The 13,290-nt window shown below is 36.0% G+C and overlaps 1 protein-coding gene across 1 annotated transcript; it reads left to right on the top strand.

Moving 5' to 3' along the window:
• Window positions 1–8,701: 8,701 nt before the first annotated feature.
• Window positions 8,702–13,094, top strand: LOC104213286 (probable ubiquitin-conjugating enzyme E2 16). The gene is made up of 6 exons (XM_009762752.2): window positions 8,702–8,906; window positions 9,033–9,136; window positions 9,270–9,372; window positions 10,098–10,161; window positions 12,413–12,501; window positions 12,617–13,094. The coding sequence occupies exons 1-6, from the start codon at window positions 8,877–8,879 to the stop codon at window positions 12,710–12,712; spliced, it is 486 nt and encodes a 161-aa protein (XP_009761054.1). The 5' UTR covers window positions 8,702–8,876; the 3' UTR covers window positions 12,713–13,094.
• The last annotated feature ends 196 nt before the right edge of the window (window positions 13,095–13,290 follow it).

Raw genomic sequence — 13,290 nt, 5'->3', positions numbered from 1 at the left:
GAACTTGGGATTAGCTATATGTTGCTTAGGAAACGCTAAAAATTGCACAGTTTTGGAAAAAGGAGGAACACTCCACGCTTCATGTGCTTGATAATATAAAATTTAGAATTACTGGGGAGGGGCATTTAGAGTTTTTCGTTCAATAATGGAGAAGAGAAATCAGATGTTCCATGTTGGCTCTAAAACAAATAAGCTTTATTTTGTTCATGAGCCGATATGGGCCCAAAACAAGGGAATATTCAGCTGTCTAAGCAGGCTCATTTGGAGCCCAATCGAATACCATATAAACAAACATTCTCATATTAAAATTACATGTAATCAATTGATAGACTATTCATGCTTCATCTGATAGATGCCTTGCAACAAATCATACAACAATAGGATAAATGGGGAAATGATAACTGTTTTGAAGAACAAATTATTAAAAAACTTGTTATTCTAAGAGAACTGAAGCTGAATATAAAAACAAGATGAATTCTGTTAATTTATACTCATTTATACATATCAACACTTATGTAAGCATCTTCACTAAAATTCAACACATTAATCCACTTAAGAGATATGATTAAAATCTCTATACCACCACACACTCATAAGAAATCTTTCTACTGACTTCAGTAGTCTCCTGCCCTTTATCGATTCGTAAGAATCAAGTTCAAATTCTGAAAATGAGTAGCTTTAAGCTTGAGATGGCTAAATAGACAAAGCTACCATTCTAATTGAAAACAACATATAGATTAACATCAAGTTTCAACATACTTCATCATATCTCATACATTCTTTGAAACATGGAACAACTAATAAATTTTTTTTATCAGGAAACAACAAATAAACAGAAATAATCACTAAAAGAAAGGCAGAGATAGGGTAGATATGATAATATAGCTTAAAGATAAGGCATTTGATTGAATATAGCCATGGAGATAAACATTTAAATCTTCATTTATAATCTAAGTGAAAATTAACATACTTACAACAAAAATCACAGAACTGAGACCAAATAAAGGTCAGGAAACTAAAGGAGGAAACTCAGAAAACTCAGAAAAAGCAGCAGTAGGTAAGCAGGATAAACAGCAATGAAGAAACTCCAGAAATGAATTTCAACTTCAGCTCAAGAACCAACTGAAGAAGACCAAGGGTTAAAAGAAAATCAGAACTTCTGAATTTTGTGTGAGTGAGTGTAAATTTCAGAAAATTCGGTGTCCTTCCTTTTTAAATGCAAAAATCAGTGTCAAAAATGAAAGGGAAATTCTGAAGTGTAGAGAATATTTTTCGTATGTGAATTCTGTCGAATGAAGGGACTATGAGGCTTCTTATATATGCAAAGGGTGAGGGAATAATCTAACAAATGCAGTCCCTAAAATTTAGGGAAAAATATTTTTTTATTAAAAAGTGGACAAATGTTGGGACAACTATCCATTCAGATAAAAAAAAATCTGATTTAATTCAGTTGTTTTATTATATTTTAGACCCTTATCTCTATTCTAGAACTTTCTCAACAGCTAAAACAGAAAGATTCCTTCACTTTCTTATTACTTTTTGCCCCCTTAAGGTTTCTATTATTACCCCTTAAACTCTTCTAATTCAATTGACATTCAACATTAGCAATCGAACAATCAAAAACCAAATCAAAGATCAAATGAAATAGAAACAAACGACTAATTCACCTAACTAGATTACTGAACTAATTAAAATTGATTCAATTAATCTAAATACATGCGATTAAACTAACGATCATGCTAATCCTATTTTACTTGGGCAAATCAAAATAATAATCAACACCTGACTAGTGATCCCAAAAACAGAAAAAGAAACAAGAAAAAGGGAAAGGAAATATTTACTGATTTGGCCGGAAATAAGTGGACAAACGAGGCGAATCAACGAATGACGATGGCGACGAAGCTTGGCTGGTTAGTGATGACTTGGTCGGAATTTGATAAACTTCGAAGTGACCCAAGACTAACATTAACCAATTATTCTTGTCAAGAACAATTGACCAACGTAAATCTTTAGTCAAAACGGGTGAATTTGCTCACAAAAATCAAAAAGGGAAAAATTTGGGTTTTAGGGTTTCTGATATTTGAAATTGGAGAATATTGGTGGGGATTTTGGGAAAATTGGTGATGAATTAGGGTTGAGGGGAAGATGGGGAGTGCGTGGTATAATTTTGGGGTGGTTTGTGGTGTCGCCGCCACCATAGGCAATTTTTGGTCGGCGGCGGACGATGGTGAGAGACAGGGGTGAGAGAGAGAGAGAGAGAGAGAGTAATGGGAGTGGTCTTTAGGGTTTGGGGTGGGGGAGGGGTTTAGACATTTTTAAGGATTTGGGGAGTTAGTTCTAGGTCGTAGGATTGTAGAATTTGAACGGCCCAGATCAAAACACGCCAAACGACGTCGTTTGGATTAGTGAGGGGTTGGATCGGATTTTTGAATAGTGGAGATTGGGCTGGGGTGGCTTTATTGTTTTAAAAAAAATTGGGCTAGCCCAAACCGCCCCCTTTTTCTTTTCTTTGTTTTTTCCCTTCTTCTTTTCTTTTTCTTTTATTTTAAAACCTAGCTTAGGTCCTAAATCAAATCTTATTTGTGAAATAAACTTAATTAATTATTTCTAATATTTGAACAATTAATTTAACTTAAAAATAACGAAATAAAATTACTAATTTAAAACTAAAACTACAAATGTAAAAATGACCAATATTTATGATTTTTTATTTAATAATACAATTAATTAACAACTTAATTCAAATATAAGCCTAAAATGCAATGCATGAAACCTTTTGACATTTTGTGGTATTTTTTGTTATTTTAAAATATTAAACATGCAACTACATGCAAACAACAATTAGCAAGAAATTCCCAAAAATTTTATAAGAAATTAAAATAATTAGAAAAAAATCTTATTTTGTGAATTATGTAAGAATATTTTAGTTCGGGCAAAAATCACATGCTCATAGTGGTGATCTGAGGCACATTGCTAGATTTTGCCCTAAGGCATCGAGTAGCTCACAATATCAGAATTAGGCTCTAAAACTCTAGATGACCTTTCAGGTCATCACGCGTAATTTGTTCTACCTACTATAATTCTTGATGATAGAAATCCTCTAATTATCTATTTTATTGAACTATTTTCTACCCTATCAATATACTTGGCTTTACGGGGTGATCTACCAACCAAATTAAAGATCTACAAGTTTAATTTTTAACGCATTAAATCGTTTGTCGATACAACGTCGGAATAGAAAAATATTTGCGTTTTTCGTCACAACAAAGAAAATGGAAAGGAATTAACTCTACGGTACTTTTTAGTCTTTTAAGTTACAGAAAAACAAAATCCTACAAAAAGTAGTACTAGGTTTTTTCCATGACATAATAAAATATAAATGCGCACGTTAAGCAGGGAAAGCTAACATACGCACAATGACGATGCCCCGATGGAAATCTCAACAAATTGCACCGCCTACAATACCTGAAGAGGACGACAAAGGTAGAATGGTAACACCGGAATCAGGAGTGCCACAAATGATAGGTCAGATGCAGTTGGTCCACTGGATGACTGGGATAGGAAGTGCACCAATGATCATACAAGCTCCGAAATGTATTGACGAATAGAAATCAGTAGAGGTAGATGCTAATACTACAACAAGGAAGTTGAATTTCTCAGTACGACGAGCAAAACCTACTCAATCCGAGCCGACTCTAGCTGATGTGGTAAAAGGAAATAGAGTTTTGCAATAGGGGATGAAATTGGAGTACTATCCACCAGTAATGAAGGAAGGAGTGAAGATTGTTTGATTGAATCGAGCTGAGGTAGCAGAGCAAACCCAAAAATGGAAGAAAACGTTAATTGGGTATGTTTTGGATGGAAAGCCATCTTTTAAAGATATGCTAAAGTTTGTGTATAGGGTGTGGAGTTTTATCACAACACCTCAAGTGTTTTTACATGACGATGGGTATTTCATTTTTCGATTTAATTCTGAAGAAGATAAGAACACTCTTATACAACAAGGCCCATATACATACCATAATAGACCCATGATTTTGAAGCAATGGGAACCACTTTTCAGATGAGTAAAGAGCTTACTCGAACAATACCAATATGAGTCATATTCCCAGGATTACCTATACAATTCTAGACATAGGATAATTTGGGCCGGATAGCCAGCTGCTTAGGAAAACCTATATGCTCAGATAGACTTACAGCTGAAAGGGAAAGGGTGTCTTATACATGTATGCTGGTAGAGATGGATGTATCACAAGAATTACCTGATACAATGCTCATTGAGGAAGATGGTGGTCATTATAGAGAACAATCACTGGAATATGAATGGAAACCTGCTTTTTGTGAGGAATGTTGTCAAATAGGGCATCATGATGAGAAATGTGGGAAGGCAGTAAAGAAGAAGACAAGTGATGGCTATGTGGAAAAAACTGGAAAACAGAAACAAAGGCAGGGGAAAGAGTTTAAGAATCAGATCAAAAAGCAATGGAGGGCAAAGCCTATTGCTGAGCAAGTACTAGTGCAGAAGGAACAAAGTAATGAACAAATACAGGAACAAGAGGATGATGGTTGACTGAGTGAGCAACCAGCAATACAGAAGGAACAGATTCCTAAGCTAGTACAAGAACAATAGGTCAATCCATAGAAAATGATTGACCAGGAAATGGAGATACAACCAGTTCAGAAGTCCAGAGGGAAATAGAAAATGAAAGCTAAAGAAATTACACAACAGAAGGAAGATTAACCGAGAAAGAATTTGTGAATATGCTGAACAGAAATAGATATAGTCCACTATCAATACAAGAGGATAGCAGCACTAGAAGGGTGACTGAAGGGATTAGCCTCAATGAAGAGAATCCACCATGATCTTTAGCTATTGGAACATAAGGGGGCTAAATAAGCCCTATAAGCAAAAAGAACTCAAGCCTTTTTGCTTAAACATAGAATATCTTTACTAGGATGCCTTGAGACAAGAATAAAACCTAGAAGTGTTAATAAAGTGAAAAGGAAGTTTAGCGAGGACTGGAAAGTGCATTTAGATGAAGCTATAACAAACAATGGGAGAATCTGGCTATTTTGGAAGGACAGTATGGTACATGTATATATTATTGGTGCTACTCCTCAATTGTTACATTGCCAAGTGAAGGATAAGGGATCAAGATTCTCACGCTACATCATATTTGTTTATGGGAAGAACAAACTCAATAAAAGAAGGGAATTATGGGAGCAACTAAGACAAATTCATAGCACTATGCAAGAGGCTTGGCTAGTTATTGGAGACTTCAACAATGTTTTATCTGTTCATGATCGACTTAATGGTCAACCAGTACATCAAACTGAAATGGTGGAATTTCAAGAATGTGTAAGGGATATTGGACTGGGGCAATTGAACAAAAAAAGGTGTCAGTGGTCATGGTGTAATAAAAGAGATGCATAAGATAGAATATACGGTAATATTGACGGGGCATTTGGGAATGCTTCTTGGCTAACTAACTATAGTAGCCTTGAAGCAAATTTTGAATTGCCAGGAGTCTCGGATCATTCTCCTATCACTATCAACATTGAGGTAACTAGAAATCATTTGTCACAACCATTTAGATTATATAATGTGCTGCTCAATCAGAAGGAGTTTGAAGAAGATGTTAATGAGGTATGGAAGCAAAGAATTCAGGGATACAATATGTTCTCAATTTGGAAGAAATTGTAAAGGTTAAAGGATAAGACAAAGCACATGAATAAAGAAATGACTTCATTAGAGAAAAAGATTGGCCAGATCAGGGAACAGTTGAAGAATATTCAAGGAGAAATTGATGAAGACCCATTCAACAGCCAATTAATAGCTAAAGAAAAGGAGATGTTAATGCAGATTGAAAAATAGGAAGGGGTTAATGAATAGGTTTTGAGGCAAAGATCTAGAGCAATGTGGATACAGGAAGGGATCAGAATTCCAAATTCTTTCATGCTCATTTGAAGGCCAGACAATCGAGGAATAGAATTTCAGCCATATTCAATGACCAAGGGGATAAAATGACTGATCCTGTTCTGATAGAACAAGAGTTTAGAGGATTCTTCCAAACACTCTTGGGCACATCAGCTAATGAATTGCCTTGTATTGATATTGAAATAACTAGAGATGGTCACCGTCTTACTAAGGAGCAACAACAATTTCTCAATGCACAAGTAACAGAAGAGGAAATTGATAAAGCTCTTAAAGAATTGCCAAATGATAAGGCCCCAGGAATAGATGGATTTCCAGCGGAATTTTTCAAGACCTACTGGAATATAATTGGAGTAGAGGTTAAAAAGGCCATTCAAGAGTTTTTTACCAATGGAAAAATGCTAAGAAGTGTAAATTGTACCAAAGGTAGCAAGCCCAAGATTTGTCAAGGAATTCAGACCTATAGCATGTTGTACTACATTGTACAAGCTTATATCAAAGATCATTACAGCCAAGTTGAAGTTGGTAGTGGACTCTATTGTGGAACCTGCTCAATCAGCATTTATAGAAGGGAGGAACATACTGGATAATATCATTATTGCACATGAATTAGTCAAAGGATACACTCAGAAAGGGGTCTCAGCAAGGTGTTGCATTAAATTAGATATAAGAAAAACTTATGAATCAGTAGAGTGACCTTTTTTAAGGATGATACTGCTTGAGTTTGGAATGCCCGTGAGGTTTGTACAGTTGATAATGGATTGTGTGACAACAGTCAGCTATTCCTTTTTATTGAATGAGGGACTAACAGATAAGTTCCAAGCAAAAAAGGAGTTACGACAAGGAGACCCCATATTTCCTTACTTGTTTGTATTAGTAATGAAATATCTAAATAGGTCGTTAAAGAAGTTGAACTAGGATTCAGATTTTAACTCTCACCCAAGATGTTCCAGAAATCATATAACACACATTTGTTTTGTTGATGATTTGATCCAATGCTGTAGAACAGACACGATTTCAATAACTTTGCTACTGGAAAGATTCACTCACTTCTCTGAGGTTTCAGGGCTCAAGCCTAACATGGAAAAGAATGCATTGTATATTGTTGGGGTACCTAGAGAATTTAAAGAGCAGATAATAGAGGAAATACAATTCACTTTAGGAGAACTACCATTCAAGTACCTAAGAGTACCACTGTCCTCTAAGAAGTTCTTTGTTCAGCAATGGATGCCACTAACTGAAAAGATCACTGCAAGAATCAATTGTTGGACATCTAAATTCCTATCTTATAGTGGGAGACTCCAGCTACTCAAAAGTGTGGTTTTTTAAATGCAAACATACTGGGCACATGTGTTTCTATTACCTAAGAAGATCATCAAGATGATAGTCACAACATGTAGAACCTTCCTATGAACTGGAAGTAATGAACCATCTAGGAGGGCCTTGAGCTCAGGAAACCATATGTATGCCAATGTAAGCAGGTGGGCTTAATATTCTAGATATCTATTGCTGGAACAAGGCTGCATTATGCAAGTTACTATGGGCTATAATAACAAAGAAGGATACTTTATGGATTCAATAGATTCATAGCTTCTATGTAAAGAACAAAAGTGCTGAGAACATGAGTGCTCCAAAGTAAGCCTGTTGGCTTATAAGGAAGATATTTGATACTAGGGATTGGTTCAGTCAAAACAGTCCCACTGATGATTTGAATAGCTACTTCAAGAAGGAAAAATTCAGCATCAAGAAGTTATACATTGCATCAAAACCTCAATATCAGAAGTGTCCCTGGAAAAGACTAACTATAGCATCTAAAGCACTGCCTAAGCAACATTTCATTCTTTGGTTAGCATTACACAGAAGGTTAGCCACAATAGAGAGACTACAGAAATGGGGGATTTCAATGTCAAAAGAATGTGTACTATGTCAAAAGAACATTGAGGAAACAAAAGAGCATTTGTTGTTTGAATGGGAGTACTCCAGAATCCTATGGGCTAAATTGCTGCAATGGACGGGTATAAAAACACCAGATAGGAAGCCGGGACGAGGAGATCGATTAGATAACAAAAAGAGCTGCAAACAGAGTCAAGGGAGAGATATTAGTATTCTTATTTGCAACAGTGGTATATCCTGTATGGGCTGAGAGAAATAATAGAAGATTTCAGGGGAAAAAGACAACATACAATAAGACAATTAACGAGATTCTACCGGATCTGCACATTCGAGGGCAGACAAAAGCTAAATAGAAAAAGGAATTAGAAAGGCTAAGTAGTTATCCTAGCTAGTTAAGTCAAAGTTCTGAAATTAGAAGCTAGGTACTATTAGCAGATCATATGTTTTTGTTTTGATCGGATTTTTGGATATTTGATCCTTGATCGGTTTTTTTTAGTAGAGATAATGTATAGGATCTAGTTCTAGAGTCCACACGAGCTAGTGAGATGTAAATATTATACTTGGTTAAGTAAAGTTTGATATTTTAACCAAAACTAAAATAAAAGATAAATGTGAAATATCTGGAATCAAACAAAAACTTCAAATCTAAACCGAATCTGATGCGATAAAAACCTTTAATCCTCCAATGAATGAATAAAGTTTTGTCAAAATCCGACGTATACTTTATGTCACGTGAACTGCCGAGAACATTCGCCACGTGTCTACCTGCACTTTGAAACTGCACGTGATCATCCATCTCATCACAAAAAACCGCTGTCCCAATTGATCAGTTTCTGAACAAAATCTACTTCTTTATGAATTTACAACATTATCCAATTCCCTTATCAAATTATAAAACAGCCCGTAAATTTCTCATCATGTTACATTTTAGACCCCCAATAAATTAATAAAGGTAAACACCGACGTCCACTCTACGCAGACAGTTGTTTTTGTCGCACTATCTTTTTCTCTTCCTGTGAGAACTCAACCACCACACTTCGTCAAAGCCATGACTAACCCTTCTGCTTCTTCTCGCAAGGTTTGTTTTTGTGTCTATATGTAAAATATTGTTGAATTTTTGTGGCCTTATATGAACAAAATTTAGTTTTTTTTTTTTTTGAATTTTTTGGCAAATGGGGTTGTTGATTGAGTTGGAATGTAGTAGGCTTTGAGCAAGATCGCTTGCAATCGGTTGCAGAAAGAGCTTGTAGAATGGCAAGTTAATCCTCCTGCTGGATTTAAACACAAAGTTACTGATAATCTTCAAAGGTAAAGAGCTATTTATCTTTTTCTTTTTCCTTATATAAGTTTATTTAGTTTCAGTGTATTAAAGGTGGAATTAGAAAAAGATCGTTTTTTTCCGTGAGTCGTTTTCAATTTATGTTTTGTGTTTGAGTGGTAGATGGATAATTGAAGTCAACGGGGCAGCAGGGACTTTGTATGCAAATGAGATGTATCAGCTTCAGGTTGATTTTCCTGAGCATTACCCTATGGAAGCCCCACAAGTGAGTTTCTCTCCTTTTTTATATTTTGTTTAATTTTTGTTTTGAATAAAACTTTCTCTTGCTCTGTTTTATATCAGTTTATGGATTAACATGGTCAGTAAGAGAAGAAATTGTGAATTCCTTAAGGACTAATAAATATTGGTTTAAGTGAAGACTGAAGCAGTAGGCAATGATCAGTTAGTACTAGTAAGAAATGTTAACCCTTCGGGGTAGCCGAGTTGGTTGAGCAGGGGATTTCCCAAATGGGAGGTCTAGGGTTCTAAACCCCCTTCCATATCTCCTCGGTCAGCCCGTCGCACTGGGTTTGCCTAGCGCGGTTTACCCTCATGTGTGGTTTGCGGGCTATTACACAGGAGCGGGCTTTACCTTGTGAGTACCCGAAGGATAGCGGCTGCAAGTTCCCTTGTTAACAAAAAAATACTAGTAAGAAATGCCTAGGATTTCCTTATGGTGATGTGTACATGTATTTATAAAGTAAGCCCTTCTGAATTTTCTCAATTAATTTACTATTAACTAATGGAAGTACATTATATTATACATGTGTTAACTTTCTTATTCCATCAGCTTGGGTTTAACTGCTTTAAATACTTCAACTTGGATCTAATATCTAACATCATATGTCTCGAAATGCAAGGCATTCTGTTGCTTATTTGATACTCCTATTAGTTTCCTCTTTCTATAGTATATTTAATTTTTACTGTAGCATTTTATTTTCTACTTGGCAGGTCGTTTTTATCTCTCCAGCACCATTACATCCTCATATTTATAGCAATGGGCATATCTGTTTAGGTTTGTTTTCCCATCCTACGCAAAGTATTTGTTTGCTCATTTGGTCTTGATTGGCTTCCTATATACAAAATTGCAAAGTAATCAATGCAGCACTTGAAATTGAGGACTACATGTAGGGAGAAAACAACATATAGCCTATAGTTGCACAGCATGAGATGATAGAGATCATTTTCCCCTATTTTGTCAGCATGGCCCATTTTCCTATGGTATCATGAATTTGTACCGTGTACGGTTATTGGATTGTGATTGTGCCAACTGTCTTGTTGTTGCATCCTTGTATTATGGTTCTCTTTTCTCTTGTGGAATGTTGGTACCCAAGAGAAATCAAGACTAGATATAGTGGCAGTTTTTATTTAGCTCCTTGGACTTCTTGTTCATTCTTTCGTTTGTATGTGTGTTGAAATCATTTAAATGAACACCAAAGGGGTCCATTATTGTTCAACATCTATTGGGCACTTTGAAGCTTAAAAGTGAATCTCTTGGTCAAATCTGCTTGTGAAAGCAAACAAATGAATTCAGATAATACCACTTGATTGCTTTAGTGCTCTGCACCATGATTATATCTTATTTAGCAGCCACTTCTAATTAATCTCTTAGAACATTGTCGGAGTACTGAAGATGTCGTTGATTCATACAAAAATGGTGCTTGGAACAACTTGCCTGGTAGTTTTATATTTACCTTCTTAATCTGAACTTAGTAATTTTGAAATTAAAGCAAATAGGCCTAAACTACTACTGCATCTTAGCATAGTGGGCTAGTGAGTTCTGTCCATTATTCCATATTACATATTATATTATAGTTCCAACTCTACACATTATTCTAGAACTGATCTTCTCTTTTTTCTTGTTTTCCTGTTATATTCTTTTCCATGGAAAAATCCTCTTAAACTACATACCAAGATCATTTTTAGGTAAAATTTTCTTTACAAGGTTAAAAAGGTAATCCTAGGGTTCATAAGTTGTACCAATCACCCTCCTGTTTTAGCATGCTTGGGAGCTGATGGGGTGCTTGTATTCCCTGTTCCATGTCTATATCATCCTTGTACCTATTGGCATCATTTAGCTTAAGGTTAGAAACTGTTGTATTGTGTGCTTGTGCATCCATCATTTGATTGGGCCCTGCCGAGACAAACTATTTGTTCTCTTCTCATTGTTAATATTTTTCTTCCTTTTGTCCACTTGGTATCTTTACTTTGGAGTGTGTGTGTGTGTGTGTGTGTGTGTGTGTGGTGATTTATTAGGGGCTAGAAGTAGTCTAGTTAAGGGCCACTAGTAAGCTGGTTTACTCTTATTCTGATACTGCTATGTTATTTAGGCAGAGCCAGTCACCTCTGTATTATGCTCCGTTTGGAAGAGATGTCGGGTGCTGCAGAGTATTGATTTTGCAAAGACTAGGGAATGTAGCACCTGAATGAGAATTTGTATCATTTTTCTATCATTCCACGGGTTCGAGCAGTGGAAACAACCTCTTGCAGAACTCTTGCAGAAATGCAGGGTAAGGCTGCGTAAGGTCCGGCCCTTCCCCCAACCCCACGCATAGCGGGAGCTTAGTGCAGCGGGCTGCCCTTTGTTCTATGACATGTTTGAGATACTGAATTTGTCAAGTCTTGTTGTATATGTTGGTGAGGCGTAGACTTTAGTCATCATCGTATATATTGGCTCCTCCGGAGGGTTTAGCCCTTTGGTTTTGAAACCAAGCTCACAAGTTTAACCTGAGACTTCTTAGACACACAAATTTACTCTCCTGAACAGCTGTTTTGATCTTCTTGTCGGTTAGCTTTTCCTCCTATTTGCTAAGTGAGAAAGAAAAATGGAAAAAAGAGATGATCTAAAGCACATTAACACATTTGAAAATATATGAACTAGAGAAGCATGGGTGAAATTTCATCAACATATTGGCCAAGAATATTGTGGTATCCCCTTGCACAAGATGAAAATTACTAGCTCTCCAATTTTGTTTGGTCAACCTACTGCCTCAAAATTCAAAAAATGTATCTATAAAATAAAGTTGCAAAAAGTTTATGGTAGTTAGTAGCAGTTGTCATCTAGTTCCTAAATGTACACATTTTATCTCTAGAAGGAACATTGGGTTATATTTGCTACCAACCAAAAGTTGATCAATCCAGGTGAATTGACTATAGATCAGTCAATCCTATTTAGCAGGAGAATGGCATAATTTTGTACCATAGCCACCTCCTTCTCCAACTAACAGTCTTATGTATTATATGCTGACATATTACTTTGGTTGCAGACATTTTGTATGATTCATGGTCCCCCGCCATGACTGTTAGTTCCATCTGCATCAGCATTCTGTCAATGTTGTCTAGCTCAACTGAGAAGGTCTGTTAGCATTTAAACTTCATTTGAATTTTACATTTGTCATCTCTTTATTTGTTCTTGAACTTTTAACCTTTTGAGATTGAGGCCTCAAATTCACACTTGCCTGTTTGAACAGCAACGTCCTGCAGACAATGATCGCTACGTGAAGAACTGCAAAAATGGCAGGTCTCCCAAGGAGACGAGATGGTGGTTCCACGACGATAAGGTGTAGTTACACAAGCTGCATACGACTGCAACACAAGCAACTCCAACTCTCGTGCCAACTGAAAAGTTCTTCTCTTCTTTTCCAGAAAGCAAGAGAAATTGGTTTTATAAAAACAAGTACTAGAAGAAAAAAAAAACTGACATTCTGAATTCGCCAGCTTACATTGATTGGGCTGAGCAATATTTGAAAGCTGCTATTACGCAGCCTCAACTTGTATAGCAGTATTGGTGCTTCTGGTTAAATGTGAGACAGAAACATAGGTTGGAATATTGTGTTTTATGTTATAATGGGTGTGGCCTTAAACTGCTGACCCTTTCATCCATCTTATGAGATGTACCATGTAATCCAATTTGTTTTGCTTGGTTATTAGTTGGGGTTAAGAGTTTTACTGTAAGTGTAAATTGTAATATGACTTTCCTGTACTTGATTCTCTGCAGCCAAAATTCATCATCTTTTGGTGTTGAATCAAAAGCTTAAAACTTCAAACTTGAAACTCTTTATGTTCAATATAAGAATAATATCTTACCAAATCCTAAACACAAGAGATCACTTAGATTAAAAACTATGAATTTTGTGATATATAT

The sequence above is a fragment of the Nicotiana sylvestris genome, chromosome 4, assembly GCF_000393655.2.
Source record: "Nicotiana sylvestris chromosome 4, ASM39365v2, whole genome shotgun sequence".
Taxonomy (NCBI): Eukaryota; Viridiplantae; Streptophyta; class Magnoliopsida; order Solanales; family Solanaceae; genus Nicotiana; species Nicotiana sylvestris.
This window is presented reverse-complemented; position numbering and strand designations above follow the sequence as displayed.

Bases quoted from the DNA above. Each gene is read 5' to 3' on its own strand.
- LOC104213286 (XM_009762752.2), top strand. From the start codon at position 8,877: ATGACTAACCCTTCTGCTTCTTCTCGCAAG. The intron at 9,137-9,269 runs GTAAAGAGCTAT...TTTGAGTGGTAG, and splicing joins GTTACTGATAATCTTCAAAG to ATGGATAATTGAAGTCAACG. The intron at 9,373-10,097 runs GTGAGTTTCTCT...TCTACTTGGCAG, and splicing joins ACCCTATGGAAGCCCCACAA to GTCGTTTTTATCTCTCCAGC.